General features: G+C 46.5%; 1 protein-coding gene across 2 annotated transcripts in view; it reads left to right on the top strand.

The window, feature by feature from the left end:
* Nucleotides 1–17,490, top strand: part of brf1 (BRF1 RNA polymerase III transcription initiation factor subunit) — a 340,666-nt gene that overhangs the window by 81,942 nt on the left and 241,234 nt on the right. For both annotated transcript variants that reach the window (XM_033027515.1, XM_033027516.1), the window contains one exon: nt 1,891–2,064. In XM_033027515.1, the coding sequence (XP_032883406.1) occupies nt 1,891–2,064 (174 nt within the window). The remainder of the gene's footprint in view (nt 1–1,890; nt 2,065–17,490) is intronic.

The raw sequence follows: 17,490 nt of genomic DNA on the forward strand, positions 1-17,490 counted from the left end.
GAGGAAAAACAAAACAAAGTGCTGGAGAAACATGTAGAAAAGGAACTGCAGATGCTGGTTTAAACCAAAAATAAACACAAAATGTTGGAGTAACTCAGCGGGACAGGCAGCATCTCTGGAGAGATGTTTTGGGTCGAGACCTTTCTTCAGACTGAAACCCTTCCATTTCTCTAGTTTTCCTCTCCCCTGATTCCCAGTCTGAAGAAGGGTCTTGACCTAAAATGGCACCCATTGCTTCTATCCAGAGATGCTGCCTGTTCTGCTGAGTTACTCTAGCATTTTGTGACTATCTGCAGGAGAAGTGGGTCAGGCAGCAGAAGGGTGGCACAGTGGTGCTGCCTCACAGCGTCGGAGACCCGTGTTCAAGCCTGACCTCTGGTGCTGACTATGTGGAGTTTGCATGTTCTACCTGTGACTGCGTGGGTTTTCTCCGGGTGCTCCGGTTTAGGCTTATTATTGGCATGTGCATCTGTGCGCACTGAAAGGCTTTTGTTTGCCTACTATCCAATCAAATACTGTACATGATTGCAATCTAGCGAGACACAAATCCAACAGGTAGAGCAAAGCGAAGGATATCAGAGAGCAGAAGATAGTTTCTCAGCATTGTAGCATAAGAGTGGCAGAGAAAACAAGTTCAATGTTTGCAATGATGTACGTTGAAGAATCGGGCATTGTGTAAGTTCCATGCATTTTTCTTTTTGCCTCTAACTATAAAGTTTTGAATTGAAAGATACAGCTTGGAAACAGGCCCTTCGGCCCACCAGGTCCACACTGACCACCCGTTCACACTAGTTCTATGTTATCCCACGTTTTTGTCCACTCCCTACATACTAGGGGCAATTTACAGATGGTCAATTAACCTACAAACCTACACATCTTTGGGATGTGGGAGGAAACTGGATGGCACAGTGGTGCAGCTGTAGAGTTGCTGCCTTACAGCGTTAGAGACCCGGGTCCGATTCTGACTGAGTGTTGTCTGTACGGAATTTGTATGTTCTCTCTGTGACCACTCTGTAGGGTGCTCCTACACTCCCAACGATGTACAGGTTTATTGTAGGTTAATTGGCTGATGGAAATTGTAAGTTGCCCCTAGTGTGTACGATAGTGCTAAGCCTACAGGGTGATCGCTGGTTGGTGTGGATTCGGTGAGCCAAAGGGCCTGTTTCCATGCTATATCTCTGAAGTCTAAAGTCACCCGGAGGAAACTTGCGCAGGGAGAACATGCAAATTCCACGCTGAAAGCACCAGAGGTTGGGATTGAACCCATGTCTCTGGCGCTGTGAGGCAGCACCTCTACCAGCAAAGCCACTGTTACTCGGGCACTTTGGGTCTTTTTGTTTGGTCATTAGTTTATTGTCACGTTACGGAGGTACAGTGAAAAGCCTTTGTTGCGTGCTAACCAGTAAGTGGAATGACTACATGATTACAATCGTGCCGTTGGCAGTGCACAGATACATGATAAAGGGAATATCGTGAATAACATTTAGTGCAAGATAAAACCAGTAAAGTCCGATCAAAGATAGTCCAAGATTCTCTAATGAGGTAGATAGTAGGTCAGGACTGCTCTCAAGTTGTTGGTTGACTGGTTCAGTTGCCTAATCAAATAATAGCTGGAGAGAAACTCCCTGAATCTGGAGATGGCGTTTTCACACTGCTGTACCTTTTGCCTGATGGGAGAGAGGAGAAAAACTGGGGTGAGACTGCTCCTTGCTGCTGCTGCTGGCCTTGCCGAGGCAGAGTGAGGTGTAGATGGAGTCAATGGAAGGGAGGTTGGTTTGAGTGATGGTCTCGGCTGCGTCCACAATTCTCTGCAGTTTGTTTACAATTCTCTTGTGAAGCGGCATCTGCAGTTCCTCGTGCCCTGATTTTCTTCCTGCTGTTTACACCTAGGTCGACGGCAGATTCACCATCTGGGTAACCAGCTGCAGTTGAACCAACACTGCCTCGACACCGCCTTCAACTTCTTCAAAATGGCGGTGAGCAAGCGCCTGACCCGTGGTCGGAAGATGAGCCACGTTGTCGCTGCCTGTCTCTATCTGGTCTGTCGCACGGAGGGGACTCCTCGTATCCTTTTCACATGCTGCTAGCCTTCAACGGCAATTTCAAGGTGAATTAGATCATGTTTTGTAACTGCAAATTCTCCCTGCGTCTACATTTAACTGTGTTATATTGATATTGTACTCAATCTTTCCTGCCTTGTGTTTTGTGAATGTGTAAAGCCAGCTCTGCCCTCTGTAAAATGACAGGTTGGCAGTGAGTGAGCCTTCAGTTCAGTTTAGTTTATTGTACCAAGGTACACTGAAAAGCGCTTTGTCGCGTGCTAACCAGACAGAGGAAAGACAGTGTATAATTACAATCGGGCCGTCCACAGTGTACACATACATGATAAAGGGAATAAAGTTTAGTGCAAGGTAAAGACCGATTAAAGCTAGTCCGAGGGCCTCCAATGAGGTAGATTGGGGAACAGTGCCACAATTCTCTGCATTTCAAGGGAGTTACAGAAAGGGATAATGTTGGTCCTCAAGTTCAAGAGTTGGGTGTTTACGTGTCATAAGTACTGACAATAGAAGAATACAAGTTTTACTTGCAGCAGCATAACTGTCCTTTGAGCACAATACTCATAGGTATATAATAAACAAAGGAAAATTCAACAAATTAATAACCCAATACTATTGCAAAAAACCCCAAAGTCCTTCATGCAACCAAGACCATCCATTGCTCAGTTTGGTTGGTGTTATGTAGTGTTCCAAGAGCTTGACGTTTTTTGGGAAGAAGCTGAGCCAAACCTGGTCGTCACCGTTTTCAGACTGGACGCAAATTGAAATGGGCATCTTAGTCAGCATGGGAGAGTTGGGTAGAAAGACGTTTCCCTGCCGTGTGACATGGTATCTATGACTATTACCTCACACAGGAGTTTCATTTGTCCTATGTCTCCGTATATCACCATCTATATCTCTCGTTTCTCTTTCCCCTGACTCTCCGTCTGAGGAAGAGTCTCGACCCGAAACGCCACCTATTCCTTTTCTCCAGGGATGCTGCCTGACCCACTGAGTTGCTCCAGCTTTTTGTGTCTTCGGTTTAAACCAGCATCTGCAGTTCCTTCCCACCCACTTCAACTTATATTTTACAGGTAAGAAGCAATTTACATGTGATGACAGGAAATCAAAAAAGTTTGCAATTTTGATCAGTCTAGTAACTTTAATGCTGAGTTGAGACAGACTGGCTGTGACAATGATCAGCTTCCTCATTCAATGTTGTTCTGCATGGGAGGTTCAGCAAGGATTCTTTTCTTGCAAGTGCAAACGGGGTTTTACAGCCACAACTGCCCCTTGTTCTGGCATCATCTTCTCTGATGACTAGCCAGTCCACAGCAGATTGCTTTAGGAAGGACAGGAAGTCCTTGAGACGGTGCAGTTTTTAGGCATGATGCATGTGCAGAGGAATTAGGAATGGGTTCGGTTTGCTGTCCTTGAACGAGGGAAAATTGGATATCAGTGTGTAAACTAATGAGGGGTTGAGTAGATTAATGTTTCCAATGGGCGATCAATAATCAAAAGCCAAAGGGTTGGCAGAAAAAAACCAGGTGTTGCAAGGAAATAACTGTGCAGTGAATAATTATAATTTGCACACACTGCCTGCCTGCCGGAGTGACGGCTTGAAAATCAGTATTAGCCATCAAAGAGCAGTGTTAAATACTAGCAGGATACAATGCAGAGATGAGGAAGGAGACGCATTGTATGATTCACTGGCTTATTCCTCGAAGCTGACTCGTTGAGTCAATGCCCCTTTTCTGTAAAGTACTGTGCTATGATTCTGGCGAACACAGAGGGTCGAATGACAGGAAAGTGTTCCCAACATTGGTTGTGTCATTCACATTACTTGGACTAGGTCTGGGTATAATTGCAGATGGTTAAAAGTGAAATAAATACATGTCTGAAGATACTGCCCTGCCTATTTTGTAAATTATTAGGTTGCTATTAGCAGGCACCGGGTGTTACGGTGGCGCAGCGGCACAGAGACCCGGGTTCGATCGTGACTACAGGTGCTGTCGGTACGGAGTTTGCACGTACCTACGTGGATTCTCCCCGGGTGCTCCAGCTTCCTCCCACACTCCAAAGACGTACAGGTTTGTAGGTTAATTGGCTCAAGTAAAATTGTGAATTGTCCCTAGTGTGTGTGTAGGATAGAGTTAGTGTGTGGGGATCGCTGGTCGGCATGGACTCGGTGGGCCGAAGGGCCTGTTTCTGCACTGTATCTCGAAAGTAGAAACAAGCAGCTCTTTATATAAACTGGGAACTACTGTCTCCTTGCATTATGACAGCATCTGTATTGCAGAAGTTCTTAGTGAGCTTCAAAACATTCCTGTGATGTAAGTGGAAATCCTTCTGTCTTTCTATTAATTAAACTGATTTTCACATCCCTGTGAAATCCATGAGTTTTCACTTTAACCTTCTCTCATATTTTCCCCGGCTTTGCCTCACACTTCCCCACACTAACAATGTTTGGCATCTCTCTCTTCAATCCACTAGCCATTGTTGTGCTGGCGTTGTTCTCACTGTTTGTCAACAGGAAATGTTGAATTTGAGTTGTTTCATGTAAATCATCTCCGGATTACAGTCCCTGCATTTTTCACCAAAGCTGTGATCTGCCTTTTCAAATTGAATTAAATCAAAACAGACCCTTCGGCACACCGAGTCCATGCCGGCCATCGATCACCCGTTCGTACTAGTTCTATGATGTCCCACTTTCTCTTCCTCCCACTTGAGACAATTTACAGACAGCCATACAAACCTACAAACATGCACGTCTTTGGGATGTGGGTGACAACCAGAGCACAAGAGGAAACCCACGCGGTCACAGGGAGAACGTTCAAGCTCCACACAGACAGCACCCGAGGTAAGTATCGAACCCGGTCTTTGGTGCTGTGAGGCAGTGGCTCCTAGCAGGGAGTAAGCATGGTGTCTTGGAGACACAAGGAAGTGCAGGTGCTGGAATGCTGAGCGAAAGACAAAACACTGGAGTAAGTCAGTGGATCAGGCAGCATCTTTGGAGGGAATGAAGAGCAGATCATTTCAGGTCGGGACCCTTTTTCAGACTCTTTTGCTGGTCCCGGTGACTATCTATCCCACAATGATACTTAGTCTCATAAATTAAGGTGTACTGATTGGGGATCAGCCATGATCACATTGAATGGCGGTGCTGGCTCGAAGGGCCGAATGGCCTACTCCTGCACCTATTGTCTATTGTCTATTGAATGGCGGTGCTGGCTCAAAGGGCTGAAAGGCCTACTCCTGCACCTATTGTCTAAACCAGACAATCTTTTTTCCTTTTACTTCGAACGTATAACAGTACAGCACCAGGACAGGCCCTTCAGCCCGCAATGTCCGTGCCGAACATGATGCCAAGAGCAACTCTTATCTGCTTGCAAATAATCCATCCCCTGCCGATCCATGTGCCCATCCAAAGTCTCTTAAACGCCACTATCGTATCTACCTTCACCATCACATTGCTTTGTTCAAATTGAACAGAAGCCTTTGTGAAACCAGCCCCAGTCGGTGTGTGCGATTTTAAATGTGTCTATTTGGGGCGGCATGGTGGTGCAACGATGGGAGTTGTTGCCTTACAGCGCCAGTGACCCAGGTTTGGGTCTACGGGTGCCGCCTGTACGTGGTTTCTACGTTCTCCTCGTGACCGTGTGGGATTCCTCCGGGTGCTCCGGTCTCCTTCCACATCCCAAAGACGTGCAGGTGTGTCGGTTAATTGGCTGTGGTAAAAATTGTAGATTGTCCCTAGTGTGTAGGATAGCGCTAGTGTACGGGGATCGCTGGTCGTCAGGGACTCGGTGGGCTGAAGGGCCTGTTTCCATGCTGGATCTCTAAACTAAACTAATGACTGCAGATTAGTTAGGTGGCGAGTGATGGCAGCAGTGGAGGGTGAATTGCGGTCACAGCTGTTTTGTGTGGTACCACCCTGGGCATTGAGCTCTGCCGTTCTCTCATTCTCCCGCTCACGCATCTGACAAAGGCACTTTTATTTTTGGTTACAGTGGGATGATGTCAGCGTGTCACTGTGGCTAAAATGATTACTGTGATTTATCTGCGTCGTAGCTGTGGGAATTGAATGGGACGGAGTGGGAGTGGGTGGGTTGACTGATTGGGATGTCGAGAATTAATTAGCAAGCAATGTGGTGAAATCTGAACAAAAAATACCTCCTACAGACTCGGGGACAGTTTCTTCCCAGCTGTTATCAGGCTACTGAACCATCCTCTCATCAACTAGTGAGCAGTCCTGACCTCCCATCTACCTCATTGGAGACCCTCGGACTATCTCTAATCGGATTTTACAGGACTTTATCTTGCACTAAACGTTATTCCCTTTATCCTGTATCTGTGCACTGTGGACGGCTCGATTGTAATCATGTAAGCACGCAGCAAAAGCTTTTCACTGTACCACAGTACACGTGACAATAAACTAAAGTAATTGCAGAGAAGTTGTGTTATCCCGGAGTGGTGGGTTATTTCCAGATGTAAATGTTTCGGCAGTGGCCTGGATAACGCAGGCTGGTGGGGAGGAGGAGGAGGAGGGGAGAAGAGTGGGTGGTTGGGGGTGGAGTCGTGTTGCCTAGTGGCATTGAGGAGCAGTTTGGATCTGGAAGCCCAGGAATAAACATCAGTGCTCTTGCCAGGAACCATCTGTACAATGGTCCTTTATTTCAAACCTCTTATTAAACGTTCACACGGCGGAACTGCAACATGAATCACAATGGCCTGTATGGGTCCATCTGCAGAACGTCACACCCCATCAATAAAAGATTTATATCTGGCCGAGCCTATTTGTGCTTCAGACAGAAGGCTGGAAGAGGATGTGCAAGACGTCATGCGCGTAGTTCGAGAGGAAAAGAGCCATCCACACAAAGATGCTGAACACGGCAACAGGCAGAGACCCTCTGCCTGGGCTCAGTGCAATGTATTATTGCAAACCTTAGAGACGCAAGCAAATGCAGATACTGGAATGGTGCATATAGAACACACAGTGCTGGAGTAACTCAGCGGGTCAGGCTACATCTCTGAAGAACATTGATAGGTGACGTTTCACAGAGTGCTGGAGTAACTCAGCAAGTCAGGCAGCATCTGCGGAGGACATGGATGGTCCAGAACCGTTAAGACTTAGAACTTTAATGATATAGCGTGTAAACAGATCCACACTGACCAGCGATCACCCCATACACTGGCACTATCCCACACACTAGGAACAATTTACAATTTAAAGAAGCCAAATAAACTACAAACCTGTGCCTCTTTGTAGTGTGGGCATAAAGCGGAGATCCTGGTGAAAACCCACGCAGGTCACGGGAAGAACATACAATCTCCATGCAGACAGCACCCGCAGTCAGGATTGAACCCGGGTCTCTGGCGCTGTAAGGCAGCAACTCAACCCCTGCGCCACCGTGTCGCCCACTGTGTGCAAAAAGTTACCCCTCAGGTTCCTATTAAACCTTTTTCCCCCGTCACCTTATATCATCTATGTTCTCTCGTTCTCGATTTCCCCTATTCTTGGCAAAAGGCTCTGTGTTTACCCAATCTATTCCTCTCATGATTTTGTGCACCTCTATAAGATCACTACTGATCCTCCTGGGCTCCAAGGAATCAAGACACAGCCTGCTCTTTCCCTTTCCCTCCTTGTCAAAAATCACCTCCTTCTGCCCCACCCCCCTCAAACCAAAACATGCAGCTTTTTATAGCAATAGAGACAGAACTCACAAACGCCGGAAAACTGAAATGAAAACACAAAATGCTGGACGTACACAGGACATCACTGGGCTGGAAGCAGGAAGTAACGTGGCATGCTGCCAGCTTTGTCACTGGTGCTCTTTGAGCTTTGACTTAAAAAATAAAAATACGACGGGCGTTCACTGAAAAAAAAGGTTGTGCATTTTTGTGGTGCCTGTCCTGTCCCCGGTCAGCTAGCCAGGGATGTGTTTTGGAAGGCTTGCAAATTGTCATAGAAACATAGAAACATAGAAAGTAGGTGCGAGAGTAGACCACCAGGTCCGTCGAGCCCGCACCGCCATTCGCTCATGGCTGAACACTAAACAGACACACTTACCCACAAACAGTAGACACAAGACACAGAACACAAGACACTACCCTCCCCTTTATACCGCTATCACCCCTCTCCACCCCAAGAACCTCGCGATCTCCTGGGGGAGGCAAAAAACCGGATAAAAACCCAGGTCCAATTCGGGAAAAAAATCCGGGAAATTCCTCTCCGACCCCAATCCAGGCGATCGACACTTGTCCAGGAGATCACTCAGGTCTTACTATACTAACCATACCTAGGTCCATATCCCTGCCCTCTCCCCGTAGCCCCTTATCCCCTTGGCAGCTAAAAAACCATCTATTTTAGTCTTAAATATATTTAAAGTTTCTGCTTCCACTGCTCCCTGGGGCAGTGAATTCCATAAATTAACCACCCTCTGGGTGAAGAAGTTCTTCCTCATCTCAGTTTTAAAAGAGCCCCCCCTTATTCTGCAACTATGTCCCCTAGTTCTAGTTTCCCCGATCATTGGGAACATCCTCGGTGCATCCACCCGATCAAGGCCCCTCACGATCTTATATGTTTCAATGAGATCGCCTCTCATTCTTCTAAACTCCAAAGAGTAGAGTTCCAGCCTACTTAACCTTTCCTCATATGTCAATCCCCTCATTGCAGGAATTAATCTTGTAAACCTTCGCTGCACTGCCTCCAGGGCTAGTACATCCTTTCTTAAGTATGGACCCCAGAACTGTACACAGTATTCCAAATGTGGTCTCACTAATACTGTGTACAGCTGCAGCAAGACCTCCGTGTTTTTATACTCAATCCCCCTAGCAATAAAGGCCAAAACTCCATTGGCCTTCCTGATTGCTTGCTGCACCTGCATACTAACTTTTAGTGATTCATGTACTAATACCCCTAGATCCCTTTGCGTTGCATTACAACGCAGCTCCTCCTCATTTAGAAAATAACTTGCCCTATCATTTTTTTTCCCAAAGTGAATGACTTCACATTTATTAGTATTAAATTTCATCTGCCAAGTTGTTGCCCACTCACCTAGCTTATCTATATCCTTTTGCAGACTCTTCCTATCCTCCTCATCCCCTACTTTTCCTCCCATTTTTGTATCGTCCGCAAATTTTGATATATTACACTTGGTTCCCTCCTCCAAATCATTTATATAAATTGTGAACAACTGGGGTCCCAGCACCGACCCTTGCGGAACCCCGCTAGTTACCGGTTGCCATCCCGAGTATGAACCATTTATCCCCACTCTCTGCTTCCTATTTGTTAGCCAATCCTCTACCCATGCTAATATATTACCCCCAATCCCATAATTTTTTATTTTTAGCAATAGTCTCTTATGTGGCACCTTGTCAAAAGCCTTTTGGAAGTCCAAGTATACCACATCCACCGGTTCCCCTTTATCCACCCGGGTTGTTACTTCCTCAAAGAATTCGAGCAGATTCGTTAAACAGGACTTCCCCTTCACAAAACCATGCTGGTTCTGTCCGATGAAGTCATGTTTATCCAAGTGCCCCGTTAGTGTTTCTTTAATAATTGTCTCTAACATTTTACCCACCACCGATGTTAGACTAACCGGTCTATAGTTACCCGCCTTCTGTTTACTTCCTTTTTTAAATATAGGTGTTACATTGGCCATTTTCCAATCCACTGGGACCGTTCCTGCCTCCAGGGAGTTTTGGAAAATTATCACCAATGCATCCACAATCCCCACCGCTATCTCCCTCAAGACCCTTGGATGTAATCCATCAGGCCCAGGGGATTTATCCTCCTTCAGTCTCATTAATTTCCCTAATACCACCTCCTTGGTGATCTTAATAGTATTTAGCTCCTCCATTCCTACCGCCCCCTGTTTATCCAGCGTTGGAATATTTTTTGTGTCTTCTATGGTGAAGACTGATACAAAATACTCGTTTAATGCCTTTGCCATTTCCATGTTCCCCACCAACAACTCTCCAGTCTCACCCTCCAATGGACCAACGTTCACCTTAGCCACCCTTTTTCTTTTTATATAGCTATAAAAACTCTTACTATTAGTTTTTATGTTGTTCGCTAAATTCCTTTCATAGTCTATTTTCCCCGTCTTAATTAATCTCTTAGTTATTTTTTGCTGACCTTTAAATGCTTCCCAATCCTCTACCCTCCCACTATCTCTGGCTACCTTATATGCCCTTGCCTTCAGCCGAATACTATCCTTTATAGTTTTACTGAGCCATGGCTGACTGTTCTTACCCTTACCCCTTTTTTTCTTCATAGGAATAAATTTTTCTTGAAGGTTATACAGTATACCCTTAAACGTACACCACTGCTCATGTACCGTCTTATTCTTGAGTCTGCTATCCCAGTCAACTTTGATCAGCTCAAATACTCTTCAAGACTTTGTTGTGGGATTTTTCTATGCCCAGCTAAGAAGGTTGAGTGGGGAGACCTGTTGTAATTGCATGCTCGAGTCAAGTTGTGTTTATTGTCATTTCACAACGATGGTATGTTGTGGTACGTTTATCATATCTCATTGAAACATGTAGGATTATTAAGGGATTGGACACGCTAGAGGCAGGAAACATGTTCCCGATGTTGGGGGAGTCCAGAACCAGGGGCCACAGTTTGAGAATAAGGGGTAGGCCATTTAGAACGGAGACGAGGAAAACGTTTTTCACCCAGAGAGTTGTGAATCTGTGGAATCTGTGGAATTCTCTGCCTCGGAAGGCAGTGGAGACCGATTCTCTGGATGCTTTCAAGAGAGAGCTAGATAGGGCTCTTAAAGATAGCGGAGTCAAGGGATATGGGGAGAAGGCAGGAACGGGGTACTGATTGGGGATGATCAGCCATGATCACAATGAACGGCGGTGCTGGCTCGAAGGGCCAAATGGCCTACTCCTGCACCTATTGTCTATGTACGATTGTGTCGTGTAAGAGACTTTTGGATAGGTGCATGACATGCTGAGAATAGACGGATAAGGATCACTTATAATAAGGTCGATAAGTCAGTCTTGGCATCATGTTTGGCACAGACATTGTGGGGCGAAGGGCCTGCTCTCGTGCTGTACTGTTCTATGATGATTAGGTAGAGGTACAATGAAAATCTGGCCTGTAGCAGCATCAGAGGCACATAGGCAGACAAACATACAAAAACAAGTTATACATAAATCACACAAGACAGTGAAAAGAAAAATGATAACCTGAACATTAGTGCAAAATATAATTAAAAAACAACAAGCCCATGCCTGTGCATTAATGCCCTAAATGCATAGCGTTCTGTTGCTGAGGTAGGGTTGTGCGGGTTGATTCAAGACGTGATGGTTGCAGGGAAGAGTCTGTTCCTGAAGCCGGTGGTGTGGGACTTCAGGCTTCTGTACCTCCTGCCCGATGGTAGCAGTGGGAAGAGGGCACGGCCTCGATGGTGGGGATCCTTGATGGTAGATGCCGCCTTCTCGAGGCAGCGCCTGGGGTCAATGCTTTCGATGGGCCCCCCCCATCGAAAGCATTGACCCCAGGCGCTGCCTCGAGAAGGCGGCATCTACCATCAAGGATCCCCACCATCAAGGCCGTGCCCTCTTCCCACTGCTACCCGTGATAGACCCCGCTGTGTCCACCGCTCTCCGCAGCCTCCTGCGTTCCTATGCATTGGAATTGCATGGGAACGGAGGAGGGTGGTGGAGGCAGGTTCTCTGGATGCTTTCAAGAGAGAGCTAGACAGGGCTCTTAAAAATAGCGGAGTCAGGGAGAAGGCAGGAACGGGGTACTGATTGGGGATGATCAGCCATGATCACATTGAATGGCGGTGCTGGCTCGAAGGGCCGAATGGCCTACTGCTGCACCTATTGTCTATTGTCTATTGTCAAAGCACAAAGGGCTGGAGGAACTCAGCAGATCAGGCAGCATCTGTGGAGAGAATGGACAGATGACGTTTTCGGTTGAGATCCTTCTTCAGAGGAAGAGTATTCAGTGATATGCTGATTCTCTAGTAAATGCTCTGGCGAGCCATCTTTGTGATCATCTATGTGCTGGGCAGGGATGCTGGTTATCGCCCAGGAATTTGAACTCTTCACTACCACCCCATCAAGAGAAACCTCCACGGGCTCTTCCCGAGCTCCCCTTTCTGAATATCACGATGCTGTAAAAAATTTGTTGCCTCAGTGGCTGTAGGAAGAACAGACATAAAATGGATGCTGTTGCTCAGGATTTAATAACTACAGCTGCGAGGTTTATGCCAATGCCTTTGTCTTCAATTCTTTAATCCCGTTGACCTAGAATCTGGCAGCATTGCAATCTGCAGCTGAGGGGTTTTCTGTTTACAAGGTTGAGAAGCTGAAGACTGGAGACTAATTTCAGAGCAGAATTCTCAATCCAAAATTGTGGTGAGGATGGGATGAAAGGTTCAGTTTACCAAGCCTGGTGATTATGAAGTTGGCTTTGGCAGAGCTTTAGCAGGGAGCTGCTCATGAGCTTCAATGTAAAACGGGCTGGTCTTTGAAAGAAGAGAAGTTTACTTATCTTTGCCAAGTTGGACTATCTCTCCAAGGTTTTCCCCAGCCCATCCCAACATGTGCCCAGTTCGGTGACAATTTGCTGAATCTCACTGTTGTGGGTATAAATGAGTCCAAAGGCAAAGGCTGTTGGAGATAATGTCTTATCAGCTTTATAAATCTGGTGACTCCATGTCATGGAGTTATAGGCCATGGAAACAGGCCCTTTGGCCCATCTCCTCCATGCCGACCAAGATGCCTATCTACACTAACCCCATTTTCTTCTAAATCTTGTATCTGAATACCTCTCCAGATGTCTTTTAAACATTGTAATTGTCCCCACCTTATCGCCTATGTGGCAGCTTGTTCCGTATACCCACCACCCTGTTCTGTTTGTTTTGTGTCGCACATGCATTATTTACGGAATTTGTTTGATAGGTGGCACGGTGGCGCAGCGGTAGAGTTGCTGCCTCACAGCGCCAGAGATCTGGGTTGATCCTGACCACGGGTGCTGTCTGTATGGAGTTTGTATGCTTTCACTGTGCCCACGTGGGTTTTCACCGGGTGCTCCGGTTTCCTCCCTGGTGTGCAGGCTAGTGTACGGAGCGATTGCTGGTCGGTGCAGACTCGATGGGCCATAGGTCAGACCACATTTGGAATATTGTGAGCAGCTTTGGGCCTCATATCTGAGGAGGTTTACGAGAATGATCCCAGGGATGATTGGGTTAGCATATGATGAGCGTTTGACGGCACTGGGCCTGTTTAGAAGGATGGGGGGGGGGGGGGCTCATTGAAACTTACTGAATAGTGAAAGGCATGGGTAGAGTGGATGTGGAGAGGATGCTTCCACTAGTGGGAGAGTCTCGGACCAGAGGGCATTGCCTCAGAATTAAAGGACGTTTCTTTAGGAAGGAGATGAGGAGGAATTTCTTTCGTCAGAGGATGGTGAATTTGTGGAATTCATTCCCACAGAAGGCTGTGGAGGCCAAGTCGATGGATATTTTTAAGGTAGAGATTGACAGATTGGAGATCGACAGTTATGGGGAGAAGGCAGGAGAATGGGGTTGAGACGGAAAGATACTGCAGATCAACCATCATTGAATGGCGGAGTTGGCATAATGGGCTGAATAGCCTAATTCTGCTCCTTGAACTTATGAACATGTACGATTTATTAAGTTATCCAGTCTGAAGAAGGGTCTCGACCCAAAACTTTGCCTATTTCCTTCGCTCCATAGATGCTGCCTCACCCGCTGAGTTTCTCCAGCATTTTTGTCTACCTTCGATTCTCCAGCATCTGCAGTTCCTTCTTAAAAATTATCAAAGTAATTTCTCTTTATCCCACTTCATGTGCGTTGCGGCTGAACAATTTAAGGCTGTTTATCTCTAGAAAAATTCAATTATGTGTTAATTTGAATTGAGTAATGTTGAATTAAGATCAGTGGAGTATTGCTGTTTTCTTTCAAGCACACTCAACCCTTGTAATACAAACCGTTAATGAATAGCACTTTGGTTCATCAGAAACCTATAATCTAAAGGTTAAACTTCATGACTTGGATTAGAGACTTGCAAGCTGCAGGTTTTTTGCACATCAAGGCAAGCTTGGGAATAAAACATAAACCAAGGCTTGAGAAATGTTGTCAGAACTTCAAAAGGGGTTTGAAGTTTGTTCCTGCACATGTTGTGCTGTGTAGCTAACGTTAAATTAGTTCTTCAGATTCCCGAGGCTCGGCACACCTCTCAGCGCTGTTTGCCTTTTGATCTCTGTAGTTGCTGGTCTCCAATTTGTCGTGGAAATCCTCGAGTTGTAGAGGAGTGGTGTCTATAGCAGCTGGCAGTATCAATGTGGGAGAGAGTCCAGAGGCTCTAATTGTCATATGTACCGACACAGAACAATGACATTGTTGTACAGAGCCCTAGTGAGACCACACCTGGAGAATTGTGTGCAGTTTTGGTCCCCTAATTTGAGGAAGGACATTCTTGCTATTAAGGGAGTGCAGCGTAGGTTCACCAGGTTAATTCCCGGGATGGCGGGACTGTCATATGCTGAGAGAATGGAGTGGCTAGGCTTGTATACTCTGGAATTTAGGATGAGAGGGAATCTTATTGAAACGTTTAAAATTATTAAGGGTTTGGACACATTGGAGGCAGGAAACATGTTCCCGATGTTGGGGGAGTCCAGAACCAGGGGACCACAGTTGAAGAATAAGGGGTAAGGCATTTTGAACGGAGATGAGGAAACACTTTTTCACACAGAGAGTTGTGAGTCTATGGAATTCTCTGCCTCAGAAGGCAGTGGAGGCCGGTTCTCTGGATACTTTCAAGAGAGAGCTTGATAGGGCTCTTAAAGATAGCGGAGTCAGGGGATATGGGGAGAAGGCAGGAACGGGGTACTGATTGTGGATGATCAGCCATGATCACATTGAATGGCGGTGCTGGCTCGAAGGGCCGACTGGCCTACTTCTGCGACTATTGTCTATTGACACCCCACCACAATCAGTCTGAAGAGGGATTCTGGTCCTAAACATCACCTATCCACATTCTCCAGTCTGCTTCACTCCAGCACTTTGTATATTTAATTATAAACCAGGATCTGCAGTTCCACGCGTCACCATAAATATACGAAGGTAGACAAAAATGCTGGAGAAACTCTGCGGGTGAGGCAGCATCTATGGATCGAAGGAATAGGTGACGTTTCGGGTCTTCGATTTTTCCAGCATCTGCAGTTCTTTCTTAACCATAAATGTACAAGTCATTTCTCCCTCAGACCACTGAATAAGTCTGTCATCGCTTGGCTGCGCACAGAATGGTCTGCGTGACTCTGTATACAGTGCATACAAGACTGGTGTCTGTTGACTTGTTGGAAGACGGGAAGAGTTGCAGTCACCCTTTGGCATAGCTTCCTTATCTCCAGCTGTCCCTCATGGCTCCATGATCTCATCCTTTACCTAATCACTCAAGTTGGACAATCTATTACCACCCTTGATTGTAGATAAGACCTGGTTGCTGTAGGCAGGCAGGGCTTTGTGTTGATGTTTGATGAGGTGATTTGTATCTGCACTCCTGCATGTGGCTCTGTAGTTCCACAGGAACGTGGGACTGTGACGATCTCTCGTTGCCTGGTAAGACTTCCACTCCTGCGCCTGTTCAAACACTGGAGACGCATTAAAACTGAAGCTACTTATTATCTAAATAGTTCAGTGCAGAAATATGGTGAAATATTTAGTGCTGTTAATCATCCACCAGATGAGACTTTAAAATGGGTAGGTGGATATGCAGCGAATGTAGGGATATGGATCACGTGTAGGCCAAAGAGATTAGTTTAATTGTGTTCGAGATGCAGCATGGATGCAGGCCTTCGGCCCACCGAGGGCGTTCCAACCATCGATCACCCATTCACACTAGTTCTATGTTATCCCACTTTCTCATCCGCTCCTTACATACTGGGGGTAATTTACAGAGGGCCAATTGACCTACAAGTGTTGGAGGAAACCGGAGCACACAGAGGAAACCCACGTGGTCACAGGAATAACGTGCAAACCACGCACGCGCACGCACACGCACCCCCCCAGGTCAGGATGGAACCCGCGTCTCTGGCGCCATCAGGCAGCAGCTCCACCTGCTGCACCACTGTGCCGCCCATGTTCGGGCTCATGTTCGCCAGACACATCGTGGGCCGAAGGACATGTTCGTATGCTGTGTTGTTTTACGTTCTATGTCCCAAGAAAGTTTCCTAAATAGAGTAGCAATAACAGGAGCAATGTTCTTCTGACCCAGGCTGAGCGAGCTAGATTTGACTAGGTTCACGAGATTGATCTTCTGGGATGGCGGGACTGTCAAATGAGGAAAGATTGAAAAGACTAGGCTTGTATTCACTGGAGTTTAGAAGGATGAGGGGATATCTTATAGAAACATATAAAATTATAAAAGGACTGGACAAGCTAGATGCAGGAAAAATATTCCCAATGTTGGGCGAGTCCAGAACCAGGGGCCACAGTCTTAGAATAAGGGGGAAGCCATTTAAGACTGAGGAGAGAAAAAACGTTTTCACCCAAAGAGTTGTGAATTTGTGGAATTCCCTGCCACAGAGGGCAGTGGAGGCCAAATCACTGGATGGATTTAAGAGAGAGTTAGATAGAGCTCTAGGGGCCAGTGGAATCAAGGGATATGTGGAGAAGGCAGGCACGGGTTATTGATTGGAGACGATCAGCCGTGATCACAATGAATGGCGGTGCTGGCTCGAAGGGCCGAATGACCTCCTCCTGCACCTATTTTCCTATGTTTCTATGACTTTATTTCATGGAACACTGGCTCAGACATTTGCCACGCCTCTTTGCCAGTGTGTGCTCAGGGAGGGTGGTCTCCATGGACACACCTGATGCATTATCCAGAGCTCCATTAACTCCACAAGCTGGGAACAAGCCGCTTGGCTCAACAGATCTATGCTGGTGTCCGTGCCCTATTTCATGGGGGCAGGAGGGGCAAAGCTACTGCTCAGAAGGCACATCAACACCCCTGCTTTCTCAGAGAGCTTGGCATGTCTCCAATGACTCATACTAACTTGTACAGATGTGCAGTAGAGCTTATCCTATCGGGATGCATCACAGTTTGGTTTGGTACCAGATCTCAAAACATTGCATGGAGTTGTACACACAGCCCAGTCACTCACACAAATCGGCCTCCCCCCCCCCACGTGGATTCCATCTACACTTCACACAGACCTGGGAGAGCAGTCTACACAATCTAGGACTTTAGCATCTTAAGAAGGGTTCCGACCCGAAACATAGTCATCCTTTTTCCCCAGAGATGCTGCCTGACCGTTGAGTTACTCCGGCACTTTGTGTCTGTCTTTGGTATAAGCCAATATTTGCAGTTCCTTCCTACACGTAATCAAGGACATTTCCCACACTGGTCATTCCTCCTCCTCCCCGCTTCCATCAGTCAGAACGTACAAATACATGACAGC

Source organism: Amblyraja radiata, chromosome 9 (genome assembly GCF_010909765.2).
Source record: "Amblyraja radiata isolate CabotCenter1 chromosome 9, sAmbRad1.1.pri, whole genome shotgun sequence".
Taxonomy (NCBI): domain Eukaryota; kingdom Metazoa; phylum Chordata; class Chondrichthyes; order Rajiformes; family Rajidae; genus Amblyraja; species Amblyraja radiata.